Source organism: Paramacrobiotus metropolitanus, unplaced genomic scaffold, assembly GCF_019649055.1.
Source record: "Paramacrobiotus metropolitanus isolate TYO unplaced genomic scaffold, Prichtersi_v1.0 Parri_scaffold0000002, whole genome shotgun sequence".
Taxonomy (NCBI): domain Eukaryota; kingdom Metazoa; phylum Tardigrada; class Eutardigrada; order Parachela; family Macrobiotidae; genus Paramacrobiotus; species Paramacrobiotus metropolitanus.
In genome coordinates, this window is record NW_026570222.1 from 399899 (window position 1) to 419835 (window position 19937).

The following is a 19937-nucleotide window of genomic DNA, read 5'->3' on the forward strand; positions in this document are numbered from 1 at the left end:
TTCTCGTTGATCTCCGGACGTTTTGGTAGGTTACGAAATACAGTAATCATCCATAAATTACGTACGCAGTACCACGGTTTTTAGTACCCTCCCTTGTAGCGGTCCGTCATTTTGCTTGACCCCTCCTGGTCCGCTCAATCGTAACACATGGCTGCCCACCACCTCCCCTGGGTTCCTTGGGGCCGTCAGCTTGTCACGTTTTTGGACCCCGTCCCTCCCTGGTTCGCTGCGTACGTAATTTATGGATCCCCCCTAATCTCTACTATGTACTAGTATGTAGTACGAGTACCGATTGTGAGTAGATCGAGGCATCGAGCACTGCTGGTCTACTGCTGTGTATATTAACTCGAAAGTCTCGAATCTACTGTAATGTTGGCGTATAGGGCGGCTACTACGTGAAATTTAATCATGCGCCCACTGTGGCACTACGTTTGCAGTTTAAATTAATGTGAATTCCAATTTTCTGGCTTCTGGTAATTCTCATTTCTGATTTCCCCCACAGACTAATCTGAAGAAATTGGAGAATTTGAGTAACACAAGCAAGGTTCCAGTTGTTCTTTGTGGCTGGCGATACTGTAGTTTTTTTGAGAAATTTGCGCCACCGTTTACTGGAATGCCCATCAGCGATATGTCTAGTTCGCGAACTGGGAAGCCTTCGACGAGCCTTTACGTGCGCGGGGTTCCCGAGCAAACTCGGTGAGATTATGCTCTGATTAATGCGATTTCCACAAAATACCTCGTAACAGTATCCTTATACTGTAGATTCTTTACATCTAAATTATTGGTTTCATGATCTAGTTTGGGTTATGACGAAGTGCTCACGACGCGAAATATATAGTTAATAACTTAAAGACTTAAGTGCTGTAGTTCATTGTTGCATTAGTGTGTTATTTTGCAGGAATGATGAACTGAAAGAAATCTTCGGCAAATACGGGCCGATTAAGGATGTTTACATTCCTCTGGACTATTACACTCGGGCGCCAAGAGGATTTGCTTACGTTCAGTAAGTCTAAAGCGCAGAAACAAAGTTCGAACCGTGATCGTGGCGCCTTGCTTGTCAATTTCTGTGCACTGCTTCTGGGAAATGTGGTCGTGGTTTTCAGCCCGGTTTTTGCCGTTATAGCCAAGGCATTTACCAAAGCGTGACATAAAGAGCGTCGTGTAAAGTGCGCGTTACAAGCAAGCAAGCGTTACTGAGCTGCTTGAAAACTCCAAGACTCAGCTAAAAAAAGACTAAAGTCAAGACTAACCAGAACCGCCCGCGAAAGCAGTGCATTATCCCGATGAAAAAGTCAAGCTTTTTGATCAAGAAAGACTTTTAAAAAGGCCTTTATTTTGACAAGCGACTAAACAGTTCATATCCCACAGTAGTGCTACGAAAGATGTCTCCAGTAATCCAAGAACAAAGACCAAATTCGAAAGAGACAAAGTTACAAGACATCGGCTTCTCCGTTGTCACATCGTAAAGAACGTTGTCCTTCTCCGCAGATATGTTCGTAAAAAGATGTTATTATTTTCTTGCCATCCATTTCCAATCTGACGGCAAGATCACACTTTCAGGTTCGAAGACATTGAAGACGCCAAGGATGCGATGGACGGATTGGACAGCGTTCGTTTACACGGCCGAACTCTGGAGATTGAATTCGCGCAAGGCGACAGGAAGAGTAAGTGTTGTCACAGGTGGAATCAGTTGGAGATTTTGTTGTTCTGACTACGAGTACTGAATATTTCCTGAGTGCAATATCGCTGTTTTGTAAACCGCTGGTGGGTTGTAGCCCCAAATGATATGAAAGGAAAAGAGCGACGGGGCGGCGGAGGACGATATGGATCTGAACGGTACGGAGGAAGGCGGTACAGTCGCAGCCGGAGTCGTTCCCGGGATCGGTAAGTGAACGAACTTGACAAAATAGGAATGCTCACATAGGAAGACATAGTTTTACCGAAAGAATATCGTGCTGATTTTGAACAAAACGTATTAGCCAAAACGGTAAAGGATTTCAGTTCTTTACGCTTCTGGATATGGTAATAATGCATTGAAATAATTCAAATAAACGATGCATTGAAATAAGCGATTTTATTAATTTTATACGTGCATGGTGCGAAATCAAGGAAGCGTATTTTGATAGCATGACATTGAGTGTTATTGATTAGGCTTATACATAATTCGGAATGTAATTTGGCTGATGTATGAAGCACGGTTTTGAACTGACTGATCCTTTTTTTAGCAATCGACGGCGATCGCGAAGCGGTGAGCGCTACCGGGACCGTGACCGAAGCGAGGAACGCTATCGTGAGCGCGACCGAAGTGAAGACCGTTACCGCGATAAAGAACGGTACGGCGATCGACGCCGGTCCCGATCCCGGTCTCGTTCGCGAGAGTATGAGCGTTCGCGTAGTCGATCACCCCGGCGTACTAGTACTCGTCATTCCCCGGACCGACGCAACGGGCGTTCCAGTCCATACCGTTAAAATGTGCAACTTAAAGGAAGGTTGAGATTTCACAATCGTATGCAGTTGCATTTTGAGTGCTTTATTGCTTATCAGTTATTGTTATTGATTTTTGTTGATAGTTCGTTGTAGTGGCACGTTATATGTACTTAATATAATACGTAGGTTCATGAAATCGTCAAGTATCTGCGGGCTGTAGCATGCTGAGATTGTGCATTTGTCTTTATCCTTAACGGCGCATTGTTTTGCGAACCTGCTTAAATACTGTTATTGTTATCCCGTTTTGAATAAATTTGGGAAGTTGGGAGTCTCAAAAGAAGACTATTGAAATTTTGTATTGCCAGAAAAAACTGAATGTATGGGAGTTCATTGTGTAGCGTAAGCAGTATTGCAATCGTAGAACTTGAAACATGTACAAATGATTTCCGTGGAGTATTTCAGCATTTGATGCGATCAACAATAAACTGGTCACTGGGGTTATCTTGACCTGAGCCATCGAACCGTGAAAGCAGCTCTAATCATTGTAATTCCCAGGAATTTGCTTGCACTTGGTTGCTTGCGGTAAATGTTATAGCCTTGTACAGCCAACTGTGTACCTACGAGTACCGTAACAGAAGCTTTATACGGTATTTTATGCATTCTTTCGTATTGTTCATCAAAGAATACAGTTTTAGCACCCGTACTACTTAGTACTTACATTTAGCTAGAACGGTTGCACGATATATACTCTGTGTTAACGTAATAATAACTGTTATCTGTTCTGTCCGCTCAGTGTTCGTAAAATTGAATGCAAACGTAAAGCAGTCTAATATGGTACCAACTTTATTCTACTGCTGGGTAGTAATACCATGATTTACCGTGGACGCTACCTTGTCAGATTATCCACAGCAAAAACATTTGCGGCTTTTGTTATAATTCTGTTATCCCTCGAATACGGTATGTACAGCCCGCCGCTATCTGGTTATGACCGTTCGAGAGCAGACTCTTAAAGTTTTAAAAGCTGTAAGGTTGTACAGAAGCAACAAAAATTTTGAAGACTGAAGATTTGGTTGTTATTAGTTTTAGGGTTCCGGTGCTGGTGCGAGAATATAATCGGATGTGGAAAAAGAACAGATATTCAATGTCGACAATCGGAATTAACAGCCGGTGCCAGTTGCCTTATGATCATACGGGCCGGAGGTTCGTATAAACGAAGATAAATATAAATAAAATATTATAGAACAAAAAAATATGATTATGTACACATGCAATATATCAAAACATAATTATGTGCCAAAGAAGAAAAGATACTGTGTACGCAGTTGAAGAGCAAAGATGATGAAAATTTCCAGTTTCGTTGAAAGCAAGGAACGTGCAAGTTTGCGATGCGATGCCGTACTGGTCTCGCGCATGCGCGAGACCAGTAATGCGAATACCAGCCCATAATGTAAAAAAATATTTTTAGTTGTTTTAGTTTTGTTTAATTTACAGGCGATACGATAAGAGCATGTGGAGGATCAAGAATGCCTGATCTGTAAGCGATTGCCAGTCTTGTAATCCGAAAAATGCTGCAATGTTCTGATGAAACACCCAATATCTGTCTGACTGCGATTTAGTCAATATTCTATATACAAAATGCAAGTACGTAATTATCAACCAAAAGTAAGAAAAAACATCACCGGGTGCAGCACTTAGGTAGTTGAATTAATATTTTCTAGACGCAGCCATTGTAGCATGATTTCGATCAGATCTTTTTAATTATACAGTACCATACTCATTTATAATTTCTTTGTCTTGCCTAAAATGTTTAGGTGTTTCCATAGCACACTGACCGAAACAACAACATGCTCCTGTAGCACGGAATTCTGTAATCAAGCTCCACGTTCACTGGTCCCTTTACCACTGTATATCATGCTTACTTGTACATCAGTACTTACGATGCTTGAAAACTTCTTGCCATCAAACGTTTTATGGCATACGAAAGGAGGATGAATATAACCGATTCAACCGAATGCAACTATGCTACCGCGCTACAAAGAATTTTTGATAACTGACAAACTAAGTTCACCGAAAAGCAAATCCAAAATTGGTACGGCACAAACAAAAACAATAAAAACATTAACTCAAAAACACAGTAATTATCGTAATTATAAATTACACAAGCATTGTGAACTGCGAAAAGAACCGTACGAGAATGTGAAACTGAAACGTTAAAAACAAATGAAACCTTTCCAGTGAACCATTACTGTATCAACAAATTAAGCCAGCAATCTGCATGCATATTTGAGCATTGAATTATACTTGTATATCACTTAAACCGCGCCGGAATACCCACTTCACATATTAATGACCAGCAAACGCATAACGGATGGCTGCGATCACCTCACAGCATATGTAGTTTGTATAATCGCGTCATTTGCTCCAGAAAAATAAAGGTCAATACGGTATGTGGCCCTGAAAAATAACAATATTTTCGAAGAGTACGTACTCTAGTATTTTAAAACGATGCAGACGTGAGTATCTTCATACCGATTCGCATATAGTAAGGGGTAAACCCTTTCCAAAGGGCTATAAATCCTTCGTTTCTCACTACTCGGCTCATTACGTCCAAAGCCCCAGTATATTCCGGTTTACCATTTATTATCTTCATGTTCTGAATTCTAAAAGTCAAAGTAACGTGAAGATAGAGAATCTCAGAAACGCTTTCTCAGCAAACCTTGTTTTAGCGATATCCACCTAAAAAGTACAAAATGAAGGAAAGAAATGAAGGAAAGCAAAATAGGAAAGACTTAAAAATATGACCAGAATGTGATAATTTAATGAAAATTTAAACGAAACACGAAATTACCGGCATGGAGGCAGCAGTTGTGACAAGACCACTGATCATGCTAGCTGTAAAGTGGCAGGGTAATCCGTCCTTAAAATAGCCTAAATAAATTATTTCAAATAATAATATTTTCGCTATTTCCGACTTCGATTCAGTGAATTTGAGTTCGATACAGTTAATTTCGTTCATACCAGATTCAATCAAAATTTCTTTGGACTGGGAATACGATACTAATTGTGCCAAGTTGACCACCATTGCTCTGCTAACGGTAGGAATATAACCCTAAAACGAGCAAAACTCCCTGCTGAATGAAGGTGTACACTTTCAAGTAGATATATAAATATATTATAGTAAGTATGCAGTATTGAGCCAATAAGACCAGGTAGAATAATGAAATTCAAAGTTACCCTCCACAGTTTCAGTACGCCCTCCTCGCGCGCTATTCTAATTAAAGCGTCAAAGACATTTTTGTATCCTCGTCGCTGTTCGGGAGGTAACCTGAAAATCAACATAACTTTGTCATTCGGCTTAACTTTGTCATTCGGAATAGCAGGCGATATCCTTCCCTAATATCTGTATACTATACGCAATCACATTTTTTTACCGAAGAGCATCATTTGACATTTCCTGTTAACTTGGGTTAACTAAATGCATGCAATATTGTGATTACGTGAATGGTCACTTAAATTAAATCATATTTGTGTTTATGGATATCTGCAATGCACAGACTTTTGTGCGAACTATGGATGTTTGTGTCAAACTGCACGGGATATTTGTGCCATTTGTTTAGTAACAGCGGATCCATGATTTCTAACTGTCACGTTTCTGGTTCAAATATTAAACGAGATTTTTTTCCACAAAAAAACGGCTCAATCGCAGGTTTTCCCTGGCAGGCATTCACTTCTGGCATCATGCCGATCTGTAAACCAGGTCGATCAAACCATATAGTTCTGGTTAGTTCGAAGTTCGACTGACTCATTACCTCCCGGACAATAAGTTGTCTGCCACAAAAATTACGCAATACAAGGTAACTGAAAGCGTTGTTGAAATCTGCAGACTGTTTTGCACCTCCATTACCCCATATCTGTACACTGTGTACATACAAGAAACGATCCAGTTAATGCTGACCGGTGAGCAGGAAATTTTAGCACTCGCAGTCAGCAACAGATTCAGCATCAAACAGCCTACGAACAATTTTTATATCAAAACATCCGGCATACTACCACCGTTACCTGCCATCAGCTGTCATTCGGATCATTGTTAATTCGGCCGGTGTTCCTATGGTGGCAGCTATACTCCCGGCGGTGAGAGCAATTCCTGCCTTGGTCAAAACTCCAGGCGGCTGCCCTTCTGGCCTTCACGACGAAAACAACAGTTTCCAAAATATTGATAAGATCGCGATCCATCATTTTTTATATGCACGTGCCGCACTAGCACAGTGGCACGTGTGATATGCATCACCTACCCCGAAAACTTTTCGAACAGCCATGTGTAAACACCTAAGCGTGTCGTTGTGTAGGTAGCTTGTCGGAGTAGTCCGGCGGAAAGACTGCGATAAGATAAGCAGACCGCAAATGAGATCGAGGCACGTAAACAACAGGTCTGCAGCCATGCTATACAATTTATCTACTGCGAACACTGCAAATAACCCAAAAGTAATCTGCCAGTTTAGCATTTCACTAAAACTAAAATTCGCATCATCGGCGATCTGGCAACGCAATGAAAAAAACTCAACTACCAACGATATAAACTTATTATGAGAAGAAGAATAAATACAGTCTTATCCCAAAGCATCCAAAAAACAAAATTAATGGGCAATATACCGGAATTTTCACAACCATTCACGATTAATTTGAAAAGATCTCTCGAAGTAGAGCATTACGTGCAAAAATTCCGGAAAACCAATTCTTCAGAAAAACAGCTTACAAGCAGTCAACACGAAAAAATTCATTCTACGATAATTATATGCGACTCGGTCGAGAATGCAAAACGGCAATCAAAAGGTTGCAAAATCGTTTAATTACTGTAACATTACCCGGCATATAATCCCAAAACTCCCTCTTTTCGAGCGATATTTCCGATTGCTAATTGGAAGGCATACAAATCGATCGTGAGCACCAATCGATGAATGATAAGATGGAGTGACACAAACCATGAAAACTTGTCTTGTGCTCCCGTGCTGCACCACCCTCCCCTGCAATAACATACACGATACATGCATAACTGGTTAACTGCACAACCTAACATTTTTTATAATTATTAAGCAACACTTTTTCGGTAGTTATTACTTACCGCTCAATTGCATTCGGTTTTTTACCAGATCCAGCGGATGGACAACCTTGAAGCGAACAGAAGAAGCAGTGCAAATAACAATAAGCGCGGAACCATAAAACCAGCGAACCGACTGCAAAAGCTTACCAGAGTGGCCATACACCTACAAACGAAATTCGCATGTAAAGAACAATTGGAATATCCTCTAACTACTCGTTTTAAACGATACAATAAAAATAAATCCCCTGCAATCAAAGCGAAAAGCGTTTGCCAGCAATGCAGAACGTGACTTCAAAAACATAAGTAGCTGCAAATTCAAAGTTTTTCTGCACAAACCCAGACAATCCACCCAGCAAAAACTTGACGGGGTTGGGAACTTGTTTGGGTTTGGCTTTCGCTTCCGGAGGTGGCGGCACAGCAGCCTTCTGAGCTGGCGGCGCACCGGGAGGATGGGGATCGTAAGTGGGGATTGTTTTCACCATATCCTCCGTGTCGACTGGAGCAACCACGACGGTAGATATAGACATCCTCAAGCACACTGGACAACTTGAAGCGATTAAAACTCCTGTGATAACAACGTCAACTTATTGTTAGCCGCAAGGTAAGCACTGACAGCTGATGCAGGCATAGATCAGTCCAAAGAAACTATTCTGTATTTGCTGGATGAATACAAAACCACCAAGAGAATTGTTAAATTGTGGAATCTTAAACTTTGGCTGGAAAGTGTGTTTACAATTATGGAGTCCAGCTGATCAGAACAGTTCACAGCCGACAGGTCCAACTTGCAAGACAAGCCAGCTGTACTACTGTACTCTACCAGACACCAACACAAGCAGACAAGCTTTAGCAATTTGTACTTCCTACTTCCCGTTGTACGGTATTTATGCCAAACAAAGCTTCAGTTTTTTATCTCGGCTTACTTGCAAAGTGCAAACCTTTTCCTTGAATCAACTTCCAAATTAAAACAATCCGAAATGACAGTAATCCAGAAGTGGTTTTATATTCAAACCGCAGTTCACAAAAATGGCTCAAAATTTCGCATGCCGGCCGGATAGGATGAGTTACCAGCGTATTCTGCCGTCAGTTGCTGATATTTGCTTCCGGCGGTACCGCTGTAGAATTATTTACCACGTGCGGTAATGCGGCACTTTTACAAAAAATAACGAGAAAAGTCTGGCCTCAGTCGATCGTTCACATCGACACACCTCCGAATTACATAATTCTTACACTTTTTATTGCGAATAGTTGAAAACCGTGGCCTGCATTGTGCTGTTGGCGCATAAATCGGCGGCACCGATGATTCCTGGAAACTCCAGCACAACTTTTTAATGATCCTTGCCGCGATGCTTATGCACTTGCTACAAGAACTTAATTTTGAGTTAATCTCGTTTTGGTTGATATTATTCACATAAATGTTTTGTATAAACGCAGCATCTGTAAGTTGGACGAGAATCATTTCGGCTACTTTAGGGGTTAATAAAAGTAGAAAAAACAGTCATCACAAAACTGAAACAAATTTAATTCTGATTTGAATTAAGAGCGCTTCCTTAGTTTCGTCCAGTTAATACAATGGTTCCTTCGTCCCCTGGTCTAGATTCTGCATTTTGCGCTACTCTAATGTATTTGCAGATTAGAAAAAATTACATCGAATACTTCTATACTTCTCGTAGATAAGTTAGTGGCATCGCGCTATAACTTTTCTGTCATCCATCTTGCGGTACTTGTACTTCTGTAGTAACTGTCAGTACCCACCAAATTATACGAGGGTGTAATTACCTCGTACTTTGAAATTAAAAGCTATGGAGTGCAATGCAATTTAAGTAACACTAATTAAAGGGGAGTTTACTTTAATTGGATTATTCACATTAACATAGGTTAAAAGCAAAATTACGCAGTTCATCATTTCAACACATAATACACTTCGTCCAGTCTCTTACCGATACAAAACGTTTCCTGAACACAAGCAGCGTTACCTCGCATTAAAGCAACACTGATTCTCTGCTTCAGAAACTGAGTGGACCGTTTCTCCTGTGTCCTCTCAAAAAGCATCTTACCGAGTGTAGACATCTTACATTTCGATTCTTTACCCACACCCATTGTTTCAAAAACCAAAGCAGAGAAATTAAAATTATCGCGTAAATATCCGTGCTTATGGTTTTTCTTCGCCTCCGCCATGGTGGCGGCAGCGCCGGCTTCCTGGGATGTTTTGGCGATGTAGCTGGTGGCCATGGTATCCGTGCAGGTGACATCCCACACCCAGGATTTTCCTTGGCTGAAGGGAACTGAGGTCATGCCATCCGGTCTTTTCTGGGTATCGCGGTAAAGGCCTGGTGGCTCGAGAACGGAAGGGATACTGGCTGAAGCAGTCTTAACGTCCGATACTGGAAAAACGCGCTTCTTTAAGCTTCGCTTTTAGAGAGTAATTACCTCGTGCTTCGAAATTAAAAGCTATGGAGTGCAATGCATTTCATAGGCACTAATTAAAGCAGTCTTAACGTCCGATACTGGAAAAACGCGCTTCTTTAAGCTGCGCTTTTAGAGGGCAGTTTTGGGAAACTGCAGCACTGCAACATAAATCGCGGGATCACCGATTTCTGCGCCATCTACCGGAAGTAATGTTGTCCACGAGCACTGAACATACAGAGTGAACATCTCCAATCCTATACACACTGTACGTACGCTGAACAGCCGTCATCTGGCGAGGCACATTTGGGAGGCTTCTGATTTCACGGTTTCGATATTTTCACCAGTGTAGCTTGCGAGGTTTCTGCTTTCCATAAAGTTTCCTGGTTTTAATCTCGGGTAAGTGCATGTGTTAAATTTGAAAAAAGCTTGCGAAACTGTAGCTTTTGTCTGTAGATTGGTTGGTATCCATGAATTTTTCCTAATACGGCTCATAGATGATGGAATCAGGATTTATGTGGTGGCCTTGAAATTAGCAATAAAGCGTAATACGACTGAAATGTGTGGTATTTCCCATCCCCGACATCCTGCAAGATGAATTAAAACGATGCTAACAATTGTTATACGAAGTAAAAATGCTTATTAAATTGTTCTATTGTTTGCTTTATGCGAATTAAAAAGTTTTTTATACCGACATGCGTAATAATTTTGAAATAGTTTGCCGAAAGCTTCGTTCTTCCTGTTAAATTGCAGTCGTAGTGGTTGAACAGCTGATGAAATTCAAACCAGTACTTACTGTCAGCTACAGTAAATAATATTATGGTCACCGGTATGGGTGTGTCTTAGTGTGACGTTAGATGTAAACTGAAAATTTGAAATGTTTAAAATCACATTGTTCAAGTTAAAATATACATAAAACTCGTTTAGATAAAAGAGTGGATGGCAAACTACTGCTAATTCTATGGATGCATAATCTGGTAGTAATAAGTCGGAGCAAACCTTTCGCTCGTATATATTTGGACTTTTTCAGGATAACGTCAGATCAGCAAAAATCATGGCTAAAATTGGAATCAATGGGTATGAATCGTCAGATTAATTTTAAAAGTAGTAACCTTCGTATGCAGATTTAAGTTCTTTTGCTGTTTCGCATGCTGAAATTTCCCCTTTCTGCAGTTTCGGTCGCATTGGGCGTTTGGTGCTCCGCGCTGCGCTCGACAAGGGCGTTGATGTTGTGGTAAGTGATATGCCTGGATATGACGTTTGCATGCCGGAGCACAGTCATGGCAGTATTCTGGATCATAGTACTTAACTGCGGGATCTGGGTGATACGAAAGAAAATGAATTACTCATAACTGAAATTGTTTGATTGCAGGCTATCAACGATCCCTTCATTGACCTGAGCTATATGGTACGATTTAAAATGATCATCTGTTTTATATTACCAGCAGCAACATTTGTTTATTTGTAATTTTAAAACTACCGTACGCACTTGTTACCTTGTAGTAAAAGGTATACGGCTTTTATACCTTGTAGTAAAAGGTAAAAGGTTTTTGTATTTCGTTACGCACTGGATTTACGTTACCAAACTTACCTAGATTGGCGCACTATCGTAGTTTATAGGACGTACTATTGTTAAATTACTGAGCGTTAGATTGTGCACGAAAATGTATGCTTGCGTTATGGGATAGTGTTAACATAAAAAAATAATAAAAAAATTACAGCTTGGATATAAAAATGCCGCTGTGTATACCGCATTTCGCAGAGCTACAGTAGAAATTTGGCAAGAGATCACGGACTTGCGAACTTGTGTCACCTGAATTTAATCTGCTCACTTCATCTGTATAAATAACGCGATAATGCAGTCTTTTAGTGGATCACGCGACAACCTTTTTTATACTAGATGTAATCACAATTAAAAGTGTAAGTTATACATAACTAAAAATTTGAAAATTCATCTGTGGTTTTGTAGGTTTACATGTTCAAGCATGACTCCACCCACGGACGTTATGGCAAAGAGGTTAAAGTCGACAATGGGAAACTGTTCATCGATGGAAAGCAGATCCAAGTATTTGCCGAGTAAGTGGGTGGACGCTTCGACGTTGTTCGCTGAATTCGTTGTCTAATTGCTTTTGTCATGTGCAGGATGAAGCCGGAAAACATCAAATGGGGTGAGGCCGGAGCTCAGTATGTTGTAGAGTCCACTGGTAAGTTATCTCATATTTGTCCAGGATCGGATGCGGAGGATTTCCCCACACAGACACATGCTGATGACGTTGTGCAATTAATTTAAGGTGTCTTCACTACTATCGACAAATGCAAAGTTCATCTGCAAGGAGGTGCTAAGCGAGTCATCATTAGCGCCCCATCGGCTGATGCTCCGATGTTTGTGTGCGGTGTCAATGAAGACAAATACGATCCAGCCACCCAACAGATTGTCAGGTGAGCTGCCGAGGTAATCAGCCAATTTCCCAGTCACACCAACATCCGGTGTTTCTGGTTTTTAGTAATGCTTCGTGCACAACCAACTGTCTCGCTCCCCTGGCTAAGGTCATCAACGACAAGTTCGGCATTGTCGAAGGCCTCATGACGACTGTGCACGCTTTCACTGCCACTCAGAAAGTTGTGGATGCGCCCAGCGCCAAGGTAATGCAGAGAGCAAACCTATGACAAAGGTAGCATATTCTTATTCAAAATAAAATAGGCGGTTCACGGAAGTGAAAAACTGAAACCTGATTGTGAATTTGTGATTAATGGCAGTTCGAGAAATTACTTAAGGATAGGACAGTCGTAACCATATCTGTGTTTACAGCTGTGGCGCGACGGTCGTGGAGCTTTCCAAAACATCATCCCCGCTTCCACTGGAGCCGCTAAGGCTGTGGGTAAAGTCATCCCGGAGCTGAACGGGTAAGGACATTAGTCCTGTATTTGTATTTGTGGGGTCTAAGAAAACGTGGTTACAGAAAACTGACCGGCATGGCATTCCGTGTACCGGTTCCTGATGTCAGCGTTGTGGACCTGACTGTGCGCCTGAACAAAGAGGTATGGCGGTCTGTCGCTGAAGATATTACAGAGGACAAGGCTTTACGCGTTCTCTTCCCATAGGCGTCTTATGAGGAAATCAGCGCAGCTGTTAAGGAAGCTGCCGATGGTCCTATGAAGGGAATTTTGGGCTGGACTGATGAAGAGGTACCCCTCCATTGAATACCTTTTTGTGCCGGCTTTTATACGTTTTGATTGAACCCTGGAGTACGGCGTTGTAATCACGTGGTTTTTTGAATAGGTCGTGTCATCGGACTTCCTGACCAGCACCTACAGCAGTGTGTTCGACCACAAGGCCGGTATTTCTTTGAATAAGACTTTCGTCAAACTAATCTCCTGGTAGGTCGATTCTGTTTTTGAATTAGACAATGCACTAAACTAACAAGAGTCCTTAATTTGCAGGTACGATAACGAGTACGGATACAGCCACCGTGTTATTGATTTGATTCTCAGTATGCACAAGAAGGATGGTGGCAATTGAGATCGGCGGATCCTCCATGTGCCATTTTAATCAAAAGCATGTTTGTTTTGTTTCTTTGGCTGCTGGTGGCTGGAGATTAGTTGCTAATCTGTTTCATTTGGCTAATTTGCTTGGCTTGTTGATCCCAGGAGATGCGTTTATTGGTGATTTGGTTATCGAGTTCTGTGCTCATTGTGTAGTTGGAGTGGCTTTGCAAAATTATATGTAATACGCCCTGATTCAGCCAGAGAAGCCCTATGTTTCATAACCCAAACTGGGTTGAGAAGTGAATAGATGGTACTTCCGCTGAGTGATTTGTCTTCTAAACGGTTCAGAATTAAAGCATTCTCGTGTGCCGAGAGGTTGCGAAGTTTATCTGCGCAAGTGGTCTGCCTGTCTGACATTGCTTATGTAAAACGCGGAAAATACCGTAAATATTAGTAATTTTGATTTTGGCATGGACGTCGACGCCGTCGATATACGCTTCCAAACAGAACGAAGCATCTTCGAGGTCAAGTTATCGCCTGTGTAGTGATTGCGTTATATAAAAAAATCGTACGGAAAAGACACTTTCCAATGTCCAGTCGTACCACACATCTGCTATTTGGTGTTGCGACTGCATGTAGGCAGTCCGTAGTACGATCGATACTTCACTGCATCTGCATGCATCCGAAGTCGTATAGTTAAAATAATGATAGTAACTCATCTGTACTGTATTATTTTTCTGTCGAATATGAAAATATCACTACTCGTATCCATGAGACCCTTGACGATGTAAAACCAAGCTACACAAATGCATAAAGCATAAGTAAGTACAGTACTTCATTGATCAGCACTCTCAGCCCTGCGGGCAGTGTATCTTGCCTCCTCGCTACAAGGAATTGTCGGTTATCTTGCATACCGGGATCAAGCGGGTTTTATTTTGTAGCGGCTTGCAGATTTTTGACAGCATAAAAACTCATTATTGTGCAAAAATTGCATACTGTCCAATGTCCATCAATCTCGTACACAACACAGAACGTACGGTAATAAATGCATAAAATAAAAAAAAACATTAAGCCCCGTTACTGCAAGTTGTACCACCAACGTAAAATTAATATATAAACTCCGAGCAAAATAATTTATTACGGATAAATGTATAATAATAATGTAAGAATATGCCGCGTATTATTCTTTTTACCATCGTATAAATGAGTTGAATGCAAATAACGTCGTTTGCCGGATAACTGTGATATTAAACGGAAAGCCCAAAAGTCATTTTACTGGGAATGAAGTTGGCTTTGTGGATAATTTAATGAATTCAGCTGCGAGGTACCTATCCATGGGAACAACATTTAAGGGATGATAAAGGAGCCGACGCGATGATGCAGTGGACTGTAACGAAATCGATTTTGCCGGGTTTTGTCGCGCATCGTGATTTAGGGTTCGCATGACCAATTAAAATCCACGGGGGAATGCTGCTCACTTGAGAAAAACGTGTCCACAGTGAACAGAATGCGACATTTCCTATAACGTAAATAAAATTGTAGAGCACAGTAAATGAATACGCGTATGCTTATTTAATAGGAGATAAATCGTACACATCCGCCTGCTTGTCGATAGAAAGTGCGCTTACTGCACGGATGCCCCTAATTACAGCTGCGTGAATGCCGGCGCTGCCTCGTACAGACTCTGTGCTGACTTTAATAGCCCCAAAAAGTAAATTTAAAATAAACCCGAACAAAACCTTAGTATGATATGAAACATGTCTTACAAAGGTTAAGAATATTCGTGCCCAACCAACGGCAGCTGCACCTAATAAACGTACGCCTAATATACAGTTGTCTACTGGGTGAGTATCCCGTAGTGATCAGATCGCGTGACCCCGATGTATTCCTGACTAACAATAAGTCCTACTTTATTAATATGTTATTTGATTTGTATTTGCACAATACTATTTATGTGCATACTATTACATGTGATAATAAAGCATGGCATATGTAAGTCTTCGCCGATCACGGCCACTTTGATAAATGAGTTTTATTGATGAATTTTCATTATTTGCATTGTTGTTTGCATAACGAGTCTAAGGGATTGTCTGCATTTCTCGAAGACGTTCCCAAAAGAGCGACGTCACCTTACTAAAGTGACACACAAGCGGGGACGAAAATATGTTGATAATGTTTAGAATGAATGTGTATCGGCAGTCAAAAGTCCACTTACAATTCAGAGCTGTAACAGCCACTTATCTTCGGCGTCCACTCTTATGCAGTCCTTGGCTCAGCTTCCGCAGATTTTGTAGACTAACGTTCATTGAAAAAGGGAGTGAGACCCGTGACGACTTTGGTTGGTGGAATGCTATTACATCAGGGATTTCAATCCCCACTGGAAAATAAAACAGTTAAATCGCTGTCACACATGCAGTGAACTTTACCATTCTTCCGTCTAAAAGATGTACATAAAAATAATCAGATGCGGATAAGGTCAATCACTCTCCATGTAATATTGCCGTTGGAGAAGAATCACTTTTTCCATCGCTGCATTCGCAGCACTTCTTAACCCAAACCTTCGTATCGTACAGTTTTTCTTAAATTAATTTTATTCCCTTTGGAACACTGTCTAGAAGAGCTTGATGAGATATGGTTTTGACTGAACGGACACATTTATGGCTATTTCCATGACCTCCGTCTTAACTAATTACTCCATAAAAAGCTAACAGAAAAAAGCAAATATGCCCCACCGTACGTCGCATCTACAAGACGAATTTATTGTACGCTAATTAAAACCCCAAAAATTAAAACTTTTTAACTCCCTAAGTGTCTGTTAGATTTTTAGCCTTGTTAATTTTGCTAATTCGGTACTGCGGAATAAGGAATGTTAAAGTGTGTCTGGTGTCTACCATACTTACGAACTCTTTTGCGCCGAACAGGATCATCGGATGTTCGGAACCATGCCGGCATGGATGGAAGAGAGGGAGTGGACAGAAGAGGAATAAGTGTGTCAGCGTTAACGTTGATTCGGTTTTCCAACGAAGAGTCCCATAAGGAAGTGCCGGCTTCGAGGTTGTCGTGATCTGCGTCGGCTTCAATCGGCACTGATTCCAGGTCGCCGGCATTGTTCTCACGGCGTGGCACTAATTGACTGGCCAGCGTGTAAGGCACAATCGGCAGTGCAGAGGGCTTCCAGGATATGGCCCACACCTTCGCCGATGGGAATAGTGCGGCACACCATAATATCCATATCGTGAAGAGGACTTTTGTACTCCACATATTCCCACCCATCTTCCATACAAGGCCCAGAGCAGCAGCGACTCTGGACGACAAAGGAGTGTTGTCTTTCAGACCTGCAAAATAAACTTACTCTAGCAACTAATCACACATTAAAATACCGTGACTATTTCTGATGACGATAGATCCACAATGCATGGCGCGTATTATTGCTGTCCGTGCGCACGTACTCCTGTTTTTAGCCAATAATATAATTTCTAAGCGGAGCAAAGGCTTGGCAGTTACGCCAGTAGTAATAGCTCGCTACAATTGCAAGCGCAGTGTAATTATGATTTAACAAATTAAAAATAAACATCACAATAAACAGAACAAAATTATTTGCCAATATTAAGGTAGTTCCGCTGACTTCCGCACAAAAATTAGGTGATGAATAGCATTCATTTTTAGAAAATCATGACATTTAAATGCAAATCGTAAATGCCTGTAAAAGGTATACTGTTCTGTGGCTATTTGCACGCTGTTTTGATCGCTTAATGTTCCATAAATGATTATAGTACTTACTACGTATATACCAGCTGACTTTTATTACACATGCTTTATATTATATTAGTTATTCGAAATGGATTGAGTACCTGAAAGTTTTATTATATGAATAAATTTGCTTCGAAAAGGATATTGTGTAGTTTAGTCCATGTGCAAATGTTTTTCATACCCTTTCTAACAATAAGGAGTACACGCTAATTTACGCTGAAGTCCATCGTATTCCAAGGAGAAAAAGAAAGATGTATTAATTTGCACGAGATTTGCACGAGTCCATCGTATTCCAAGGAGAAAAAAAGAAAGATATATTGATTACGGCACAGCATTTCACGGTCTAAATCTGTCAATTAAAATGTTCATGTGCAGATATGTAAGTAAGTGGTGTACTCTTGCCAGATCATCTTATATAACCAGTGTACGCACGAGTGTATTGATAATTCTCAGCTGATTTCCCAAGAGATCCTCAATTTCATAAGTACTTGTTTTTGTCCCTTTGCCTGCCCACATATTTTTCTTTAATAGTCTTTGTTTTGATAATGGGATATCAGCGAGCACTGTCGAGCCTGACCTTTAGTACATTTTACGATTCGCCGGTATCATGCCTGGAATATATTGAACATGCCCAATTAGCGATCGTAATAGCGCAAGGATTTATGCAAAGAGTAAGTATTTTTGTCGGGTCATGCGATATCTACGCAGGCATGCACATGCCTGTTCTGCGTAAATCCAGCTTCTTTTGATGTTTACACGTTCAGTCCTTAAAGTTCTAACAAACGCGAAAAGCGTCAGTGCTGTGCATTCACCAAAGGGAATGAAAGATAAAAATTTCCAAAAATATATGGATGCCTATCTGCAGACTTGCGTCATATCGCTTATTTGAAATGTCCGAATTTGTTGTTGCACAATTAAAGGAACTGTGTTACGATCTGAGTCCCAAAATGTTAACAGGCCGCAGGAATCACACATCTTAATTTTAAATCCTGTAAATTCGAGATATTGAATTTACAAAACATATATGTAGGTTTTGCGCCGGGTTCTGTCTAATTGATACTAATCATCCGGCGGCATCAGGATTTCGCATTTAGTAGAATACAAAATCATATAATATTGCACTTACAAAACTGGTATGGGCACTGGTGCATGTAATTACTAAACTGCGATTAAAAGAGTGAGTGCTATTTGTAACGGCAATCCGTTGCACTGAATATACATTAGAACACGATAAGCCTAGGAACAGCGAATCTGGATACTTCTACTGATTGCGAAGACAATCAGGTATACATACAGTACGTAGAATACAGGCCGTGTAAAAATAACAACAATTAAAATCCTTACCTTGTTCTGGTAGTAGCAAGTGAGCAAGAGCGGCTACCGGCTATCACTCCCGTTTGATGTTAAGCTGCAACTGTAAAACAAAACATTGTTTGAAAGTAGTTGTTTATTATTGCGTGAAACTGCATGCCCCTTTCCCACATATTTGATTGGGAGAGACAGTGCGAACGCCCGCAATGAGATATATCTAAAAGTTATGAGTTTCATGGTTACAAGAAACAGAATAATACCTTCGAAAATAAATAAGTACCGAATCTTAGACCGATCAGCTGTGGGATAATCGATGGTCAAGCGATAATATTTGTATTCAAGTTCCGGATAAATAGTCTGTTGTGTGCTCCATTTATTGATAGTGTATTAGAAAATTGCAACTATCGATGAAGCAAGACAACCGGATATCGTTTCGATGGTGTACGATACAAAATAATTCTGATATTAATGCCGGTACTGGAACACAGTTCTACCGGCCTGAATATTTATATACTTTTGTGCCGATTGGTTCGAAGACGTTTGTGTACTGGTGCTAGCGAAGGGATGAACGCCAACTGCCGGGTGACAAGCCTATTGGAATTAGACGGATTCGCGGTAACGAATCCTTAGAAGTATATGTAACAGATCTCAGATAGCGGTTTCACCCGATGGTAACAGGGAAAACGTCCCAACTTTCCACCACGGTTGATTCATACTGTACCAGATGCATGAACAACCCGGATTGGCTGGTTTCTGGCTATGTTGGACGTCGACTTGTCACCGGAAATTCGAGGATACTGAGAGGCCAAATAAACAATTCAGCACTCTTTCGCTCCTTACGCCACAGAAAGTACTGCTGCTGCGCAAATTAGGTTCTCAACTTCCTCCAAGTGCGAGCAAAATATGTCACAGGTCATTTGATCCAGACCTTGCGGCAACATAAAACGCTCATTAATTACTAACTACCATCAGAGGCTGTACCGGATATTTGCGCCTTGTATATTGCGCATTGTTCACGTCACACGTATATACAAAGTAGGTATTTACGTGTGGACTATCATCCGATGCTGGAAACTCCTGCCACTTTCCTGGGTGCTTATTAATATATAACTGCTCATATGCCGCATATCACCGGTGTCAAGGGGATTTAAAGATGCTGTCTCACACCTGGATGTGCCTTGTAAAATTATTTAAAAGACACCATTAAAAATGTAAAAAAAGCCATCCAATCAACCCTCTTATATAAAAAGCTAAGCTTTTCTCCACATAATTTAAAACATACGGAGGCGCGTCCGTATTTTTTTCAAATACTTCCGCATTATTAGCCGCATGCAAAATGACGGAGGCACCGGCCATCAACTACATTTCTTATACAGACTGTACACCACCGAGGCACCAACTTACAATAATTAGAAAAAGCAATTGAAAAACCGTGATCACCTATGCGCATATGCTTCGGATA

At 40.9% G+C, this 19937-nt stretch overlaps 4 protein-coding genes and 1 long non-coding RNA gene across 5 annotated transcripts; 3 read left to right on the forward strand and 2 right to left on the reverse strand.

Annotated features, from left to right (window-relative positions):
- The first annotated feature begins 3 nt into the window (after window positions 1-3).
- Window positions 4-2753, forward strand: LOC129583312 (serine/arginine-rich splicing factor 10-like). Its single transcript, XM_055475079.1, has 6 exons — window positions 4-25; window positions 503-696; window positions 899-1003; window positions 1561-1664; window positions 1776-1884; window positions 2226-2753. Exons 2-6 carry the CDS (start codon window positions 614-616, stop codon window positions 2467-2469), a joined length of 645 nt encoding a protein of 214 aa, XP_055331054.1. The 5' UTR covers window positions 4-25; window positions 503-613; the 3' UTR covers window positions 2470-2753.
- A 468-nt stretch (window positions 2754-3221) lies between these two features.
- On the forward strand, window positions 3222-4422 carry LOC129581938 (uncharacterized). The gene is made up of 4 exons (XM_055473251.1): window positions 3222-3384; window positions 3508-3627; window positions 3919-3961; window positions 4239-4422. Exons 1-4 carry the CDS (start codon window positions 3297-3299, stop codon window positions 4417-4419), a joined length of 432 nt encoding a protein of 143 aa, XP_055329226.1. The 5' UTR covers window positions 3222-3296; the 3' UTR covers window positions 4420-4422.
- A 27-nt stretch (window positions 4423-4449) lies between these two features.
- On the reverse strand, window positions 4450-8359 carry LOC129581930 (mitochondrial 2-oxoglutarate/malate carrier protein-like). Its single transcript, XM_055473239.1, has 13 exons — window positions 7862-8359; window positions 7673-7688; window positions 7547-7592; window positions 7407-7448; window positions 7290-7338; window positions 6720-6803; window positions 6487-6609; window positions 5662-5752; window positions 5446-5536; window positions 5276-5355; window positions 5144-5163; window positions 4957-5087; window positions 4450-4881 (listed from the first exon to the last, which is right to left on the reverse strand). Exons 1-13 carry the CDS (start codon window positions 8050-8052, stop codon window positions 4811-4813), a joined length of 1035 nt encoding a protein of 344 aa, XP_055329214.1. The 5' UTR covers window positions 8053-8359; the 3' UTR covers window positions 4450-4810.
- Window positions 8360-10214: 1855 nt separating this feature from the next.
- On the forward strand, window positions 10215-13782 carry LOC129591254 (glyceraldehyde-3-phosphate dehydrogenase 2-like). Its single transcript, XM_055486843.1, has 13 exons — window positions 10215-10327; window positions 10959-11005; window positions 11102-11162; window positions 11301-11336; window positions 11898-12004; window positions 12071-12132; window positions 12220-12367; window positions 12433-12571; window positions 12738-12832; window positions 12889-12967; window positions 13031-13114; window positions 13209-13306; window positions 13370-13782. The coding sequence occupies exons 2-13, from the start codon at window positions 10983-10985 to the stop codon at window positions 13446-13448; spliced, it is 1011 nt and encodes a 336-aa protein (XP_055342818.1). The 5' UTR covers window positions 10215-10327; window positions 10959-10982; the 3' UTR covers window positions 13449-13782.
- Window positions 13783-14327: 545 nt separating this feature from the next.
- Window positions 14328-19133, reverse strand: LOC129582746 (uncharacterized). Its single transcript, XR_008689681.1, has 5 exons — window positions 18736-19133; window positions 18509-18578; window positions 16315-16749; window positions 15630-15791; window positions 14328-14933 (listed from the first exon to the last, which is right to left on the reverse strand). It is a non-coding gene; the product is annotated as an uncharacterized LOC129582746 (long non-coding RNA).
- Window positions 19134-19937: the final 804 nt, after the last annotated feature.

Coding starts and splice junctions, on each gene's coding strand:
- LOC129583312 (XM_055475079.1), top strand. CDS start 614: ATGCCCATCAGCGATATGTCTAGTTCGCGAACTGGGAAGCCTTCGACG. Junction 1,004..1,560: donor AGAGGATTTGCTTACGTTCA/GTAAGTCTAAAG, acceptor TCACACTTTCAG/GTTCGAAGACATTGAAGACG. Junction 1,665..1,775: donor CGCGCAAGGCGACAGGAAGA/GTAAGTGTTGTC, acceptor GGTGGGTTGTAG/CCCCAAATGATATGAAAGGA.
- LOC129581938 (XM_055473251.1), top strand. CDS start 3,297: ATGATTTACCGTGGACGCTACCTTGTCAGATTATCCACAGCAAAAACA. Junction 3,385..3,507: donor TCTGTTATCCCTCGAATACG/GTATGTACAGCC, acceptor GGTTGTTATTAG/TTTTAGGGTTCCGGTGCTGG. Junction 3,962..4,238: donor GGATCAAGAATGCCTGATCT/GTAAGCGATTGC, acceptor TAAAATGTTTAG/GTGTTTCCATAGCACACTGA.
- LOC129581930 (XM_055473239.1), bottom strand. CDS start 8,052: ATGTCTATATCTACCGTCGTGGTTGCTCCAGTCGACACGGAGGATATG. Junction 5,537..5,661: donor GCGTACTGAAACTGTGGAGG/GTAACTTTGAAT, acceptor TGCTCGTTTTAG/GGTTATATTCCTACCGTTAG. Junction 4,882..4,956: donor CCCTTACTATATGCGAATCG/GTATGAAGATAC, acceptor GTTATTTTTCAG/GGCCACATACCGTATTGACC.
- LOC129591254 (XM_055486843.1), top strand. CDS start 10,983: ATGGCTAAAATTGGAATCAATGG. Junction 12,005..12,070: donor CAGATCCAAGTATTTGCCGA/GTAAGTGGGTGG, acceptor TGTCATGTGCAG/GATGAAGCCGGAAAACATCA. Junction 12,968..13,030: donor CTGTGCGCCTGAACAAAGAG/GTATGGCGGTCT, acceptor CTCTTCCCATAG/GCGTCTTATGAGGAAATCAG.